Source organism: Electrona antarctica (genome assembly GCF_951216825.1).
Source record: "Electrona antarctica genome assembly, chromosome: 2".
Classification (NCBI taxonomy): domain Eukaryota; kingdom Metazoa; phylum Chordata; class Actinopteri; order Myctophiformes; family Myctophidae; genus Electrona; species Electrona antarctica.
In genome coordinates, this window is record NC_136807.1 from 31,950,425 (window position 1) to 31,968,234 (window position 17,810).

General features: G+C 44.5%; 1 protein-coding gene across 1 annotated transcript in view; it reads right to left on the reverse strand.

Moving 5' to 3' along the window:
- Positions 1 to 3,507: 3,507 nt before the first annotated feature.
- Positions 3,508 to 17,810, reverse strand: part of LOC306938284 (uncharacterized protein) — a 14,522-nt gene continuing 219 nt past the window's right edge. Inside the window, exons 2-3 of the mRNA XM_079522387.1 lie at positions 14,614 to 16,191; positions 3,508 to 3,686 (exon numbers count right to left, since the gene is read on the reverse strand). Of these exons, the coding sequence (XP_079378513.1) occupies positions 3,518 to 3,686; positions 14,614 to 16,139 (1,695 nt within the window). The 5' untranslated portion in view covers positions 16,140 to 16,191 and the 3' untranslated portion in view covers positions 3,508 to 3,517. The remainder of the gene's footprint in view (positions 3,687 to 14,613; positions 16,192 to 17,810) is intronic.

Genomic DNA, 17,810 nt, shown 5'->3' on the forward strand with positions numbered 1-17,810 from the left:
ATTAGTATATAAACTACACTCTGACCCAACTGTTCTCTTACAGTACAAGTAAAAAGCACATTTCTTTGGCAGGTCGATGTTAGTGATAAATTATAGGCTATGGTATCTGTTCTCTGGAGGCTTGACAGTTCATCAGAAAAAAAGAAAACAGAATCTGCATAGCTTCGATTCTTCCACGAGTCATTAAATATGGTGTGACAAGTCACATTTAATCTCAATTAAACGTGATTTCCTAGTTAGTGACAATTACAGCTAAAAGACATTTGGAGAATTCACGCTGCATCTTCAGTTACTGTATTTGGCAGCTGGTTTAAGAGGAAAAGCTTTATAGGGTTGTAGCAGTGGAAGAGATAATTACAGTGACAGTAAGTGTGCATTGATTAATATGGCACTTCACATACCAGTTGTAAACTGGCTAGCATTGCTGTCAATTTGCTTCGCTGCCCCATACTGTAGCTTTACAAATCAGTCGTTACTATTGTGCTAAATCTCGACAGTGGCTTTGATTTCTTAATATGTCTCTGTGACCATGTTAATTAATCATCTTTCCAGGCCAAGAAAACCATAAGGTCAAAGACAAGTTCAGGCAGACCAACAATTACATTTTGTGGTTTGGCTAGAAGTTTATGGGAGCAGAAATATGTTTTATTCAAGTGCAGGTACATAACTATAGGACCCCAAATCTCTGTGGTCATTGGCAATGGTTAGTGACATCTGGCATGTTGTGTTTTCATGACACCCCTCCCAGGTGCCACATTTCATGTTTGTTAATAAGCTGTAGCAGACTTTATACACTCCTCTAAAAAGTGACATTTGGTTTCTTTTCCATTTGTATCCTCTGAAAATGTCTTCTTTTTTATCCCACCATTTTGTAACCCATTTTTGAGTGCTACTTCCCTCTGCCAACCTGGGGAGAGTCCCAAACTGAGCTCATGCTTCCTTCAATGCATGAGGAGTGAGCAGGGCGCTTCTTATCACTTGACAGGGGAGAGTTTTCCCGGTAGGACGTAACATAACACGTTATTCCAACCAGTTTATTTCCCATCCATCATCCATGACCAGGAGGAGGCCGTTTAGAGACCAGGATTACTGCATGTTTTTTGTTAGGGCACACAATATTACATATTGAATGAAGCTGACATTTCTACCCCAATTTGTTTCAATACAAAAAGACCAGGCGTACAATAAATACTCTTTGGAATAGGTGGAACACATCATGACTTCAATGCCAATATGACATAAAGTCAGTTACTCTCAACACTGTCAACAACGCTGATTAGAAGACAAAGTCATAAGAACAAATTAGTTGTGCGTGTTTATCTGCAGACTGGTGCGATACAGGTGCTACAGTATACAGGTGCTACTGTATATGTTACAGAGATGTTTTGGGTGCTCTGCGGGCTGCCATAGTAAGTCTACATGTTGAAAGTGAGTCTACATGTTGAAGTGTCCCTGAGCAAGACACTTAAACCTAACCCTAACAGCTGGTAGATCAAAAGGCCCCTGTCTGTCTGTTTGAAAAGTCAACCCAATAGTTCTGGTCCATAATTCGTTATAGAAGCAATTTAGTCCAGAACACAGCCCGATGTGTTTAACAGCTCTATAACACACACAGACACATCATGCAATTAAAGACATAAGATGCTCAGTATCAGTCTCAGTCCGATACCACTACTGGCCACGTTTAATCCGATTCGATCCGTTTGGCAAATCGTGCCTAAAACATCAAGTAGAAGCCAGTAACCACACTTCAGAGTAAATTCCCCAGTTATAATTGATCAAGTGTGTACAAATGTTAGCAAAATGCACCTACGGCTCCATTTGGATACATTTGTACACTTTCAGAGTTAAACTGACACTGACTCACTGAGGATCGTACTGTGTTTGAGCTACTGCTACAGGGTGTAAAGAGAAGCAGCAGCAAGCTGAAGTCATGTGAAATTATCTGTAGCCAATCAGCTGACTGCAGTCATCAAGTCATTTATGTGGAGGAATTTAAAGCTTATAAAAGGGGAAATGTTGTCTTCTTTAAAACAATAGTGGGGGGGAAGAGAGAAGAAATTGCTCTGTACTATTTATAGATTATTTGGAGACTTAAAAGTTAAAATATAAATAAATAAAAAACTGAATCTTTGATTCTTAAAATAGAGCTCATGTTACAAAATAAAACAAATTGCTGACATAATAGAGATATAGAGTTGGTCCACCTTTGCTACTGTATTCTCCACTATTCTGGGATGGTTCTCCACTGCAGTTTGCTTCCATTCAGCTACAAGAGCATCAGTGAGGTCAGACAGTTCTTTCAAAAGGATAATGATTAAAGCTGCAATCCGTATTTAATATGTCCTAAACCCAAGGTTTTAACCCATGTCTCCCACATTGGAGACCACATTTCTACCACACAAGGTTTTAACCCATGTCTCCCACATTGGAGACCACATTTCTACCACACTAGCGAAGATATTGCTCATGTGAGCTTCAGACAGAGCTTGTCAATATAGTAAGTTTCCTATGCCACATCAGGGTCTCACTGGAGACATACTAGTTATATTGTATTAACATATTCTACCACACACACATTGGATGAAATAACATTTATTCATTAAAAAGGTCTGGATTGCAGCTTTAAGGTTGGGGCTCTGTGTAGGCAGTTTCACACTCATGTCAACAAACCATTTATGTATGAGGGAGCATTTCTGTCTGTCTGTCTGTCTGTCTGTCTGTCTGTCTGTCTGTCTGTCTGTCTGTCTGTCTGTCTGTCTGTCTGTCTGTCTGTCTGTCTGTCTGTGGTGGTGTTGTTGTAATTCTGAAACAGGAAACGGTCTTCCACAAACCATTGCCACAAAATTGGATGAACACAATTGTCTAGAATGTCATTGTAGCATTAAGATTTCCGTTCACTGGAAGAAACGGACACCAATTAGAAACACTAATTAGAAATTGTGTCCACTGACTTTTGGCCAATTAGTGTACTTTCAGGCCCCGCGATGTCATAACGTTTATAGCCACAAAGCTTATGAATTGTACAAGCATACACGCCAACAACAATCTGCACCTTAAAGTGTAAAAATACTCTCTTTGAAAGCATCCGATTGTTTTATCTAAAACATTTTGAATGGAACCAAGACTAAAAAAAACAACAACAAAAAAACATTGTTGTAATATACAAGAAGCTTATTACACCGATGAGGGTGTCATGTCAAGTAACAGTTTTCAGCTAAGCTCAAGTCCTTTCTTCACCGCCCAATAATTTATCACAGTACCACGAACGGCGTGAACAGACGTTCTGACAGAAGGACCACAAGTAAAACGAGATATGTCCAGATGTCCGGTCTCTTTGAGAATGGATCTCCCCCTCTCTCCTCTCACTCTTACTTTCTCTCTCTCTCTCTCACAGACGCGCGCGCACGCACGCACGCGCGCACGCACGCACGCACGCACGCACGCACGCACGCACACACGCACGCACACACACACACACACCCACACGTGGGTGGGGTTGCCGGGGTCGTTGGGGTCAGTTTGCAGAGCGCCCTGTCCTGTTGCTTCGGGGAAAGCGGTGAACTTTGAGGTGTTTGGACAGGTGATCGCTGCGGGCAAACTTCTTCTCACAGACGATGCACTGGTACGGTTTCACTCCGGAGTGAGAGCGCCGGTGCCTGGACAACTCGTCCGACCGTGAGAACCTATCAAAATAAATTAAGGGGCATTAGATTAATCGGAGGAAGAAAAAAAAGAATACATTTTTATTTCTACAAGACACCGACACGCATGTGGTTTTAGGTTGCTCTGAATTCCTGCTCATTCCTGAAACAACCAATCAGAAATGAAGCACCAGGAATGCTTTAGATCTTGTTTAAGTCGCTCTGACTAAATGAAGCATCGGCTGGTTCCCATATAGGACTAATGGAAATCATTTGTCAGAATATATAGTATTTTGTGTAGAATAATATTATGCTTTCAGGTGTGAACCTCTATCAAAAAGAAAATTAAGTTCATCAATCTGCAAGTTTCTCCTATATATATATATATATATAATCACACACTAAATATAATCACACTCCCCGTCTCCACCATACAACTTAGTCAAAATAATGTTTTGTTCTTTAAAACTAGTTCTGGCTTGCAACTTCAAACATTGCACATGGTCCCTACTGTAGAGCGAGGTAAAGCTTAGATAACATGGAGCCGAGATCAAAGAGAGGCCGTCTTTCTACTATTCAAAACATTCAACGTTACGTCAGGAGTTGCATGTTGGGGTAATGGGAGAGGTGCGTGTGTATTAACTTTGCCTGGTCTCAGGGAAGTTAACACGTCCATTCCAGATTTAGCCGTGGACACCACATGTGTGCCGTAAATCCGAGACGGGGGTCTATTCCTGATCTGGCCTGTGTACCACAGAACAAACTACATGCCCATGATGGCACGATGGCTGTGTCACACACACAGTGTGTGTGTGTGTGTGTGTGTGTGTGTGTGTGTGTGTGTGTGTGTGTGTGTGTGTGTGTGTGTGTGTGTGTGTGTGTGTGGGTGGGTGCACTGTGCGCGTAGCATTTGAGAAATAGACATTAGTGAGGACTTTTTTTTTTAGGAGTTAGGCCTTAAAAACCAAGGTTGGGTTGGTTTAGGGTTAGGATTAAGCATTAGAGGTTAGGTTTAGTGGGTTAGGGTTGGAATTATGCCTGAATTATACTTTGTATGCGAGTGTCGCACCGCATGCCAAAAATAGCAGATTTACAAGCTTGTAGAATTGCTATTTTGGTATTTAGGGTGTTGATGTCTTCATAAGTACAGAAATACAAACGTGTTTGTGTGTGTTTGTGTTGTGTGTGTGTGTGTGTGTGTGTGTGTGTGTGTGTGTGTGTGTGTGTGTGTGTGTGTGTGTGTGTGTGTGTGTGTGTGTGTGTGTGTGTGTGTGTGCGGGCGCGTGCAACCGTGCATGTGGGTTTGTCTGCCAGTGGTGTGTGTATCTTGGTGTGTTAGTTAAAGTGTAACGCTCAGTTGAATGTGTAAATCTATAACCCATATTGGTTTGTTCACACACAGCAGCATGAGGCCCACTTCCCATGAAGGTGATAATTCACAGAGAAGTAGAAACATCACTCGCACTTATTCACAGACGTGGGATTTCACAAGAGGCCCGTTTATCTTTTTAAAGGCCGGCAGTAAACGTGTATCCAAATGAATTGGGTTGATTGGGGAGATAAGCGATGTGGCTAATGGGACACACGGCGATGGAATTTGAACTGATGTGACACCGTTTCGTTTCTGAGAGCGTGTTTGCCTTTGTCTCGGCCAAGGTGGCTGGCCAGCGGTCAGTGAGATTTATAGCCAAGAGGGTTGCCGGTTCAATTTCCGAGATGGAAAGTTAAATTCCTGTGCTGTGCTAACTGAACTATGTCTATGTATACCCACTAATATCCTCAGTGTAGATTTAACTCGGAGAGTCTACAGATGGAACCAAATGGACCTGTACGGCTGTATTTGGCTCCTGCAGAGCAACTGACTGACAGTGGAAGTATTGCAGAACAGTAGCTGCTGCTAAGGTAGTAGCTAATGGAAATCCAAATACAATAACCATCCCTTTCAGTGCAAAACAAATCTATTAACTTAAAACTTCATAATAATGCTTAAGTGAGGCTGCTGATTATGTTTATGAGCACGTGCAAGAATGTCTGTTTTGATCCGTTTCACTGTTATCAGTATCACTACAGCTACAGAATATAAAAGGAATTCTGGACCAAATGACAGACAATATCGTCTCTAACAAGAACATGTTCTTGGGTCCCAGCAACAAAAATCCTCCTAATGTATTATACTGTATGTCAAATAGGGGGTCCTTGAGATTGAAAAGATGAAAAGAATCACTGCAGTCGACTGTTGATTTAGTACTGATGGAGCACTGATGCAGAACAAAAGGGGACTTATGCTGTCTTTAACGATTGTCGCCCTTTGCTATGCTGAGGAAGACGTCTTTGAGTACGAGTGCTGGATGCTGGGAAGAAAAATGAAACAGGAGTCTCCAAGTCTGGAGACTGTGTAGGTTAACAGATGTGGCTGAAACCAGAGGTTTAAATAGTGTGTGTGTGTGTGTGTGTGTGTGTGTGTGTGTGTGTGTGTGTGTGTGTGTGTGTGTGTGTGTGTGTGTGTGTGTGTGTGTGTGTGTGTGTGTGTGTGTGTGTGTGTGTGTGTGTGGGGGTCCAGTGGTTTTAAGGGTTAACAGGAGCTTTCCGTCAACAGCGGGGAGGGCGTGTCACATCACAAACTGTACTGTACATTTTGAGACTGTCACACACACACAGGCATGTGGGTGCACAACATGCCCCCTTACCACACACACACACACACACACACACACACACACACACACACACACACACACACACACACACACACACACACACACCCTAAAGCTGATGCTGTTCCATATCAGCTTCATGCTGAGACATGATAGAAAGCATGTACGGTTATTACACTGACTCAACCTGGGCTGGGGCCCAAATATAACAAATATAACATACCACAGCACCTAACCCGAACTCTCTGAAGCTAATGTATTGATGTCTTGTGCAAATACACACCAGGAGTGTTCTTCAAATCCATGACATGCTGAAGATTGATCATGTGGGGCAATTCTCTTCTCACCGATTCTGTCTCTTTCGATATCAACTCCCCCCCCCCTCTCTCTCTAAAGTGGTCTCTCAACTCTCAGAAGGGTCAATGAGTGCATATTTGCAGGGTTTGGGGTAGGGGAGTGGGGGGTGGGTGGGAACTTGAGCTTGATAGTTGATGTTTTCTCTGCCTCTAGACTGTGGTTGTCCCCTGGGGTAACGTTAGTGTGGGCGCAGAACATGCACGCACACGCACACGCGCGCACACACCACACACACACACACACACGTCACACACACACACACACACACACACACACACACACCCACACACCCACACACACACACACACGTCACACACACACACACACACACACACACACCCACACGGTTTTGTCCTAGCTTGTCGCAGCCTACAGAACGTACAGTTACATGAAGCATCATGTAGGAGGTGAAGCGATCGCTGTGTGGAGTGAGCGATCCAACTCTAGGAATAAAAGGTTATTCTAACCAATCTGTAGACCATATTAATACTATATTGCTTGGAGTTGTTCTCGTGCTTTTCCATTAAGACATTTAGACGCTGGTGTTGTGGAGTAGCACACCTACTGGTTGACAAGTAGTACAGCCTGAAGCTCATACGCACCACTCCCCCCAGACCAAGCATCTAAGCATCTACTCCTAGGCCAAGACTCCCTCATTTGAACCCCCTCTTTGCCTAGCAGTAGGTACCACCAGTACATGTTATTGTCTGATCACAGCTTAGGCCATGTATTGCACAGAAGCACAGACCATTTTGTCCACTAATGGATATATCGTTGCTGTCGGGAGGAAACCACCTATCTTCGTTTTGTTGTGTCTGTGTGTTGTTTAGACAATATTGAACCAATGGAAAGTAGTAAAAAATGCTTTGGACAAAACCTCTTAACTCCATTGGACCCTCAAACTGTTGGCCGCTAAAGCAATGAACTCCACCACCTCTCCCCCTCTCATGCAAAGTAATTGACAATACACAATATATAAAGTTACAACACCAACTAAGATGAGGCAGTATTGCTTTCTTTTCAAAATAAGTTTTCTTAATTTCCTGAAAAATCTACATTTTCCATTTCTTGTAAAATGAACATTTTGGAGTTAGGTAGTTTCTTCCCAACAGCAGAGATACATTTATAGGATTCATTTTGTATTAACTTTTTCTCCAAGCTCATAAAAATGTTACCAAACCTGCTAAATAATAAACGAGTCAATATTGGCTAAGCATCACTGAGCCGTTAAGAATACATGAGTGTTCGATTTGACCTTTCAAACCAATTTGCACGTTAAAGGACAACTTTAGTTTTTTTCAACCAAGGTTCATGTTTTAGGATGTTATTACAGAAAGTAAAAGATGAGTGTCATTTATTTTTTATTTGCTGCTTTCTTTCGTTTTAGGGATTTTAGCTGTTTTTGACAGGGGGCGGGGGCATTCGAGCATGGGGCTAAATATGTATTTTTTTACAAAATATTATGGCGATTTATTTTTTTATTATTTACTATAGTCCTAATAAACCCCAGGAAATTACATCTGTCCACAAAAAAATCACAGGATCTACTGAATGTGAAGGTAGCCTACTGGGGGGAAGCCACACTGTGTGTCATAGGCTCAATGTCAGTTTGACACATTCAGTAGATCTTGTGATGTTTTGTGGCCAGATGTAATTCCCTGGGGTTTATTATATATATATATATATATTAGGACTATAGTAAATAATTAAAAAAGAAATCGCTATAAAATGTATATTGTGTATAGAATACATATTTAGCCCCATGCTCGAATGCCCCCGCCCCCTGTCAAAAACAGCTAAAATCCCTAAAACGAAAGAAAGCAGCAAATGAAAAAAAGACAGACTTTTAGTTTCTCTAATAACATCCTAAAACATGAACCTTGGTTGAAAAAAACTAAAGTTGTCCTTTAAATGCATTCAAATGTAATGTAAACTGAACTTTGAAAGAAAAATAACAGCATCGTGGAATGTGGTGTCATCGTGGATGTTTGTATTAAATGAATAGAAAACAATGGTTTCCTCAAAGACCAAACAATGAGCAATGAGTCATAATTGATAAACTAAACATGCCAGAACGCCGATAGGGTGCTCGGTCTGTTTGTCTCATCTTGCTCGACCAAGTATGTGTAGTGTGTACACATTTCAGGTAAAAATTGTTATGCAATACCTGGCTACAATAAAGCCACTTTCACGTGTCTTCTTTATTTAAACAGAAGCACTGTTTCACCGGTGAGTCGGTGACATTGACTTATGGAGGGTCAAATCCCAGTTGAGCCTTTCCTATTGTCTGTCTCCCCTACACTGTATCCCTTTCAGATGTTCTACTGTCTGTCTCTCCCACACGGTCTCCCTCTCAGCTTCCCTACTGTCTGTCTCCCTTTCAGATGTCCTATACTGTTTGTCTCTACCACACTGTCTGTCTCTCAGCTTTCCCACTGTCTGTCTCTCCTACACTGTCAAATGTCCTACTGTCTCTTTTCTATAAAGGAGAACTTCACTCAAAACAGTTAGTTGACAAAGAAGCAAAGTCCGATTTAGACTTCCTCGTATGACAGTGCTGCATGCTGAAAATAGCCGATCGACAAGCTCACAGCGCATCGTGTTACGACGCTCTGTGAGCTTGTCGACGGATATTTTTGGCACGCAACACTGTTCTACGACAGAGTATGAACAAGGCAGAAGCCAGTGGCAAGCCTATGATGTCATCGGTCACTCACTCACACACTCACACACGCACGCACGCACGCACGCACGCACTGTTGTCACAGTAAACCTGAACACTGTCCATCACCGAGCCCACATCAAAGTTTGCATGCAGGTCTGCGCTCAGGACTGTGCTTTGATGTGGACTATTTGACTGTGTGCTTTGATGAGGAAGCAGGTAGTGAGTGTGTGTCCATTTGTTTATGTGTATATATGCTCTTTTTTGTGTTAACATTTACTTTTGTCTGTGCCACACATACAATAAATGTGCGGAAAAGGTGTGTGTGAGTGTGTGAGTATGTGTGACTGTGAGAGAGAGAGGAGAATGTACAGTAAGTAAGAACACCTTTAAGTGATTTTGACAGTATGTGTCACAGCAGGTTGTGTGCTTGAGTCCAGCCATTTGAATTCCTCAAGCTCTATTTACTCCAGTAGCAACAACACATGAGCTTCTCATGTTACCAGAGACTAAAGGCATACAGTTCCCCTCCCTACCTCTCGCTCCCTCTATACCCCTCTAAACCCTCGTCCCTATACCTCTCCCTCCCTCGCGGAGGAGAGCAGCTACAGTACACTGAGTATAGCAGGTCCTCCACAGGAGTGGAGAGGGGAGGAGGAGGAGAAGGCAAAAGATCATATCAGCAGGTTTGAGCTCAAAACTAGATAACTAGATATTCCCACACTTCCATTAGGCCAAGGAATAACCGGCAATATGGTGACAGGTTGCTTTATGTTTTGGCCTATAGCATATTAACATAGGTCAGGCAGTATATGTTTCTGTTTTCCCTGGATTTTCTTTTTGCTTCTGTCGTCTGATATCATTCATGGATCGTTCAGATTTTTCATATTCCATTGTGTGATTGGCTACGATTGCCCCAAGGCGATTTCACTGATACCAACAGGCGCAAACAGGGTTTAGATACACTTTGCCTTGAAAATGATTGGTGGGCGGGCCACCCCTGGGTAGGCAACCCAGCCTGGCAGAGATCTGTGCTCCGATAAGCACATATTTCTAGTTTTAAATTGAACTCTGAGAGTATTTACATACAAATGTGGATAAATTCACACTAAGGATTGTTTCAGTGCATGTAAAGGTTACATATCACAAGACTAGATTGCAAGCCCTTTTGTGTCCCGTTTGTTCTCTGTGTGTTTTAGTGAATGTCAGCTTGTTTTACATTATGTTGGCACCTGGCTGACACATTTAAATGGCAGTGTGGGATTTGTACACACAGGTAATTTAACTCTGTAGTGCACAAATGGCCGTTTCTTACTGCACTGTGACCTTTTGGATGGTGCTGTGTATAATGCATTAGCTACAATAGAATGTCTCTAACCCCAATTCCAGCACGGACTGGCATGGGATAGGCTTTATGGACCAGTGGCCGGCCAAGTTAATTCATTGATACCAACACAAAATAAACAATACAACAAACAATAAAACACGATTCATGTTAAACTAAGCCTTTTTACACTCTCTCCCTCTCAGCTTTCCTAATGTCTATCTCTCCTACACTGTCTCCCTCCCATGGCCAGCCTTCCTACTGTCTGTCTCTCCTACACTATCTCCCTCCCAGCTTTCCTACTGTCTATCTCTCCTACACTGTCTCACTACCAGCTTTCCTACTGTCTATCTCTTCTACACTGTCTCCCTCCCAGCTTTCCTACTGTCTATCTCTCCTACACTATCTCCCTCCCAGCTTTCCTACTGTCTATCTCTTCTACACTGTCTCCCTCCCAGCTTTCCTACTGTCTATCTCTTCTACACTGTCTCCCTCCCAGCTTTCCTACTGTCTATCTCTTCTACACTGTCTCCCTCCCAGCTTTCCTACTGTCTATCTCTTCTACACTGTCTCCCTCCCAGCTTTCCTACTGTCTATCTCTCCTACACTATCTCCCTCCCAGCTTTCCTACTGTCTATCTCTCCTACACTATCTCCCTCCCAGCTTTCCTACTGTCTATCTCTCCTACACTATCTCCCTCCCAGCTTTCCTACTGTCTATCTCTCCTACACTATCTCCCTCCCAGCTTTCCTACTGTCTATCTCTCCTACACTATCTCCGTCCCAGCTTTCCTACTGTCTATCTCTTCTACACTGTCTCCCTCCCAGCTTTCCTACTGTCTATCTCTTCTACACTGTCTCCCTACCAGCTCTCCTACCGTCTATCAATCCTACAATGTTTCCCTCTCAGCTCTCCTACCGTCTATCAATCCTACAATGTTTCCCTCTCAGCTCTCCAACTGTCTATCTCTCCTGCAATGTTTCCCTCTCAGCTCTCCTACTGTCTATCTCTTCTACACTGTCTCCCTACCAGCTCTCCTACTGTCTATCTCTCCTGCAATGTTTCCCTCTCAGCTCTCCTACTGTCTATCTCTCCTACAATGTTTCCCTCTCAGCTCTCCTACCGTCTATCTCTCCTACAATGTTTCCCTCTCAGCTCTCCAACTGTCTATCTCTCCTACAATGTTTCCCTCTCAGCTCTCCTACCGTCTATCTCTCCTACAATGTTTCCCTCTCAGCTCTCCTACTGTCTATCTCTCCTACAATGTTTCCCTCTCAGCTCTCCTACTGTCTATCTCTCCTACAATGTTTCCCTCTCAGCTCTCCTACTGTCTATCTCTCCTACAATGTTTCCCTCTCAGCTCTCCAACTGTCTATCTCTCCTACAATGTTTCCCTCTCAGCTCTCCTACCGTCTATCTCTCCTACAATGTTTCCCTCTCAGCTCTCCTACTGTCTATCTCTCCTACAATGTTTCCCTCTCAGCTCTCCAACTGTCTATCTCTCCTACAATGTTTCCCTCTCAGCTCTCCAACTGTCTATCTCTCCTACAATGTCTCCCTCTCAGTTTTCCTACCGTCTGATTTTCCTTGATGTCCCACCATGTCTTTGGTCAAATGGTTACAGCCTCTGTGAGGCTGATGGATGGAGTGATGAGTTGTACAGTGTTCCGGTTATATTAACCCACAAGGACATGATGCAACAGCATACGCGGTTTGAATTAGTTGCCAAGTTGCCAAGATTAAATAATTGTGAAATATTTGTTGTTTTTGGATCAATTAATTGGCGCCACAAATGACCTCCCTTTATTGGGGGGCTCAATAAACGTATTTCTATCCAAAACATCATCCATACTGTTGGAGCATCATCAAACAGTGCATAGCAGTGGTAGGACCGATGCCAGCACACTCAGCTGTACTATACCACAGGGCTGGGAAATTAACCAGAAATATATAAAAACCAACACTTAGAACTAATAACCAACTTAATGTGGCTCAAGAAGGTTATGAATAATCGAGAATCCGTTGTCCCCTTATATATGTCCAATATTCATTTTCTAATCGACTGAATTGATTAGTCTGATTAACAACTTAACCCTGTTAATTATCATTTGTTTGTACAACGGTGGCGTGCGCTACTACAGCAGTACTAACCCAAAGGGCTACATTTAGATGAACAGGAGTGCATTGTGCATGGGGCAGATGAACAGGAGTGCATTGTGCATGGGGCAGATGAACAGGAGTGCATTGTGCATGGGGCAGATAGTGGCCCAGCTGGACAGGGTTGGTTACATGTGGAGTAGATGTAAAACAGCTACAGCTGTGATAATGCCACTGTCATCCCACCATCCACCCAGCTGGTGTTGCCGGGGGCAACCCAGGCCACTGATAAGGCCTGGCACAGATGCAGGACTTACTGCTGAGCAGAGTACAACTTATCTGATACCCCCTCCCTTCACACAGAATGGGGGAAAATGCAGAGCATTGCAATGGCAGTAGCGGGTAAAAAAGAAAAACAACAACTCATAAACGTGGTTTATAGGCTAATCTTTGGAAGCAGGATACAGGATTTCCGACTGAGATGATGTGTGTCTGACGAATGACAGAACCACATCAAACTCATTTGGGGACCCCCTAGAACCCTGTCAAAAACAAAAACCCCTGGAGGGATTTAGCAATGGGGTGCCCCCTCCCCCCACACAAACATTGACAGTGAGTCCTTGTCCCAGACTCCCAGGGCCCAGAATTTGATGCTACACTACGTTGAGGAATAGTCATCTTCAATAGAACAAAAAAAAAACATCATCACTCATATTGAATTAGGAGGCCACAAAGGTCTGCCAAAGTAAAAGAGTAACTAATAAATACTTTGAACTTCATACTGCAACAGGCCAGTGTGTGTGTGTGTGTGTGTGTGTGTGTGTGTGTGTGTGTGTGTGTGTGTGTGTGTGTGTGAGGCACAGAGAGCATATATCAAGTTGTTGCAGACGGAGAACAAACAAGTGTGGGTCTGCCAACGCGGTGCAAAGTCTGAATGAAACTTCAAAAGCCTCCCTATCTAATCTACAACTCCTGCCATGGCAGGAAAAACACACCGATAGCACAGTTACACGACCAGAACAAATTATTACCTCAAGTCCAATTTATACCTTGGCGTACGACGGTACCGCTCAACAAAAACAGGAGAAAACCACTTTTAGTGCATGCTAACCATAGTCCTAACCGTAGTGGAACCGTTTTTTGGGTGTGCTACTGCTATCCATACCTATCTTAAAGTCATTACCATATACACCTTTGTCAAATGGTGCGATATAGATATAGATATAGATATACCTAAATTATACTAAAGAACCAGCAGGGAACTGCTAAAGAACTAATACAGGGACTTTAGTATGACAGTGGTGCTATAACGGTGCTATATAGCACCTCAACCACTCCAAAGAACCACTGAGGAATCGCTGAAGAACTAATATTTGTGTGTGTAAGCAGAGCATTTATTTATTTGCTCCTTAAATGTTTCAACAGTCTTCCTCGGGCAAAAACGAAACAATATTTGACCAAGGAAGACCATTTTGTGCCAAATCATTGCAAACAAAGGTAGCTTTTAATTCCAGATTCAATTTTTTTCATCCTTCCATGAGTTATTGCTACACATGTGTTGCGTACAGTCTGTCTTATCTGTCAATAGAAGAAGCTGATAGCCCTGTTGACCTGGATGTATAGACTTTAGATAAATGCACTGACGCACATGAACGTGATTTTGATGTATTTGTAAACTTGAAATTTGGCGACGGTTATTTTCCAGACAGACAAACACACGCATGGACAGATCCGCTTCTAGGCCTCTTGCCTCCTACAGAGCCACACCGTAACAAATCTGCCAATTTAACTCAGAGACTCTAAACTAGTTCAGTTGGCAGTCAGTAACTATCCCTATCTGAATCACAACTCATGCACAGATTCACTGATGCTCACCTCCAGCCGCAGCCTGGCCACGTGCAAGCAAAGGGTTTCTCTCCTGTGTGTCTCCTCAGGTGGGCTTTTAGGTGGCTGCTCTTGGTGTACATTTTATTGCAGCTGGGGAACGAGCACTTGTGCATTTTGATAAGGTCTGCTACAGAGCTCTTCTGGTACTTCTGGCCTCCGATGAGGAACCCCGTGGCGGAGCCTCCTCCGACCCCGGCTTCTCCCAGGCCCATGGGTTTTGCAGCGATTGGCACCGGCGCGATCCGGACAAACTTGGACGATCCGGCGGTTCCGGGCGTGCTGACGAGGTTGCCGGGGGGCACCAACTGAGGCACCAAAGCAAAGGTCTGCCCCTGGATATTAACGAGGAGCTGGGCTATTTTGATGTCCGAGGGGGTCTGGGCCGCTTGGGGAGGCGGCTGCTGGGTGACAGGGCTGGACACGGCACTGGGGCTGGGTTCTTGCTTGATATGTATGGGCTGGATCTGTAATATGACCGGCATGCCGGATGTAGCGCCCGAAACCTCTACGGAGACTGCCGGGGATGAACAGTTCTCCTGTTTAATTCCATCCATAACGTCACTATCTGAACTAGCAGGACTAGAACTATAATCCGCGACTGGCGCAGCGTTGTCCGCTTCAGTCCTCGATGACAGATGTTTGGCCTCTGCGAAGTGGGAGGAGTCTGGAGAGTGTGCGCCACACGCCACCGGGACGGTCTGATCGGAGCTCTCTGGCGCCGCACCAGCGTCTCCGGCTACCGTCCCCGGGCTCTCCGCCTCCTCCGACGCCGGCGACATCCCTCCGTCGCTCCCCTCCTCCTCCTTCCTGTCCTCCATGTTCTCCTCCAGGAACTCCTCGATCTCCTCCAGCGTGGGCTGGAAGAGCTGATGGAGCTGATGGAGCTCCTCCAAGAACACAGGGAACTCGTAGCCGTCTTCCTTGGCCTGCTGCTGCAGGAGGCTGAGCCGCTGCTCCCTCCTGGCCTCCCATGCCAGGCCCATGGGCAGCAGAGGGGAGGAGGAGGAGGAGGATGCCGGGGCGGAGGGTGGCTGGGAGGAAGACAGAGGAGCAGAGAGAGTGACGTTTCCGCCTCCCAAAGAGGAGGCGAGCGAGGACTGTGACAGGAGGAGGTCCAACAGGCAGTCGTTGTGGCTCTCCCTGCCCGAGGAGCCGCTCCCGCAACTCCTGCTGTCATAGCCGGAGCCCAGGAAGTGCACCGAGGAGGACGAGGACTCCGGGCTGGAGCCCAGGAAGTGAAGCGAGGAGGACGACGAGGACTCTGGGCTGGAGCAGAGCGACGAGCAGGGGCTGGATGACTCGCTCAGGTCATCCTCCGAGGCAAACGGCGACACGGAGAGCGCCGCCCCCTGGTGGAGGTGGTGGTGGTGGTGGTAGATGCCCACGTCCGTTACCATGGTGCCCGGCGGCGATACACCGCCGTTGCGGCGGTGACACAGACGGCTGTAATCGGACACCGGAGAGCCGCTGAGGTACAGGAAGGTCTCCTCGCCAAGCGGCAAGTGATCCACCATTCCTGTCTGCTCTGCTCTGCACACAGGCTGGACGGATGGTCTCTTCTTCTCCCTGCGGAGGAGAACCAGGCGTTTGTTATGGTTCATAAAGCATGTTTTAGTCTGTAAGGTCGAGTCAAGTCACCTGTATATTGCACACTTTAAAAACAACAGACAGCAGGTGACCCAAAATGCTTTCCAATCAAGGATGACCAGCAAAAACATGATACTGTAGTAAAAGGAAGTTTAAAACAAGTAAAACACACAAAGAAACTGGTGACTTTCTGTCGCTGGTTCTCGGGGTCTGGTGACCCCCAGGGGTCCTTGAGGGGTTCCAGGGGTAAATTAGGAACCAAATGTACATAGGCTACATGACTGCAAGAGTGTATGGAACCAAAACGGTCCCAATTTGGTTCCAAATGAACACAGTGTATTTACAGTATAGATTGGTATCCTTGAGATAAAAATGGTTTGAATGTGTAGCTCTTGTCCTTGCTGAAGTCGCTGTTGGGTAGAAACCTTGTCCAAAACGTTCCTTAATAATTATTAATTCTAAGACACTATTTCTCACTACTTTTGTGCAACACTCTTATCATGAAGTATAGCCTAGGTCTAGGACAATAATTTACGGGAAATAAAACATAAAAGGTTAATTTATACGGAGATATGAGGTTTCTGCCTGACAATATGTGTAAATGTGTGACACAACACAACCATGCTTCTTCAAGTGATTTGAACTGAAAAGCTCAAACTATAAACTCCTGTTTAAGCTAAATTCATATCATATTCCATCATACAACACAACAGATCAGCACGATTCTTGTAGATCTATCAATCCTTTTTTTTGCAAGCTGCGCTGTTTTACGGTGGAATCATATATTAGGCTCGAGGGAGCGTGGGGCCACGTGCGAAGTGTCTGCTGTCAGAGAGTCAGCCAAATGGCATAAACGTGATGCTTGTGGAACAGTACAGTGCAGTGCGTGATCAGTGCGTGTGTGGATCCGTACACCGTGCCTGTGCACTGTGTGTGCACTGTGCACTGTGCAGTAGCCCTAGCCTATAGGTCTGTTGCAAAAAATCAATAAATCATTCAGTGAGATCAAAGGCTTTTATTTATCCCCATGCAGCACCAACAGGCCTATTGAGATCATTACAATTATATATAGGCCTAGGCAAACCTTTTTTTTACCCACTTATGATTACAAAATTACACACACGTCAGTGAATGGATGAAAGTGCATGTTTGTGCGCCCCTTCTGTAAACTAAGCCAAGTTGACCGACAGTAACCTGCGGCGGCCACGCGCTGTGCGTCCAATAACGCAAGATGGTAATGATTATGAAGTCCACTTTTATGCTACTTTTGGAATAATAATACAATTATTAGGCTAATGTCCGTTTATGATGGGCTACCTGTCCAGCCAACCTGCACGTGCACAGCCTTAGTTTGCGCGCTGCGACAAGTTGTCAGCTTGTATATCAGCTTGTCAACAATAAGTGACACCTTGTGTCCCGTAGTACCGAAAAATGTACATTTTAGCCTTTAGTTGAGAGAGAGAGAGAGAGAGAGAGAGAGAGAGAGAGAGAGAGAGAGAGAGAGAGAGAGAGAGAGAGATCAAATCGCTCAATTTAGTCTAGGCTAGCCTACAAACAAGTTAACAACCGTTCACAATTGTTCATGTGCGCAAGGCAGA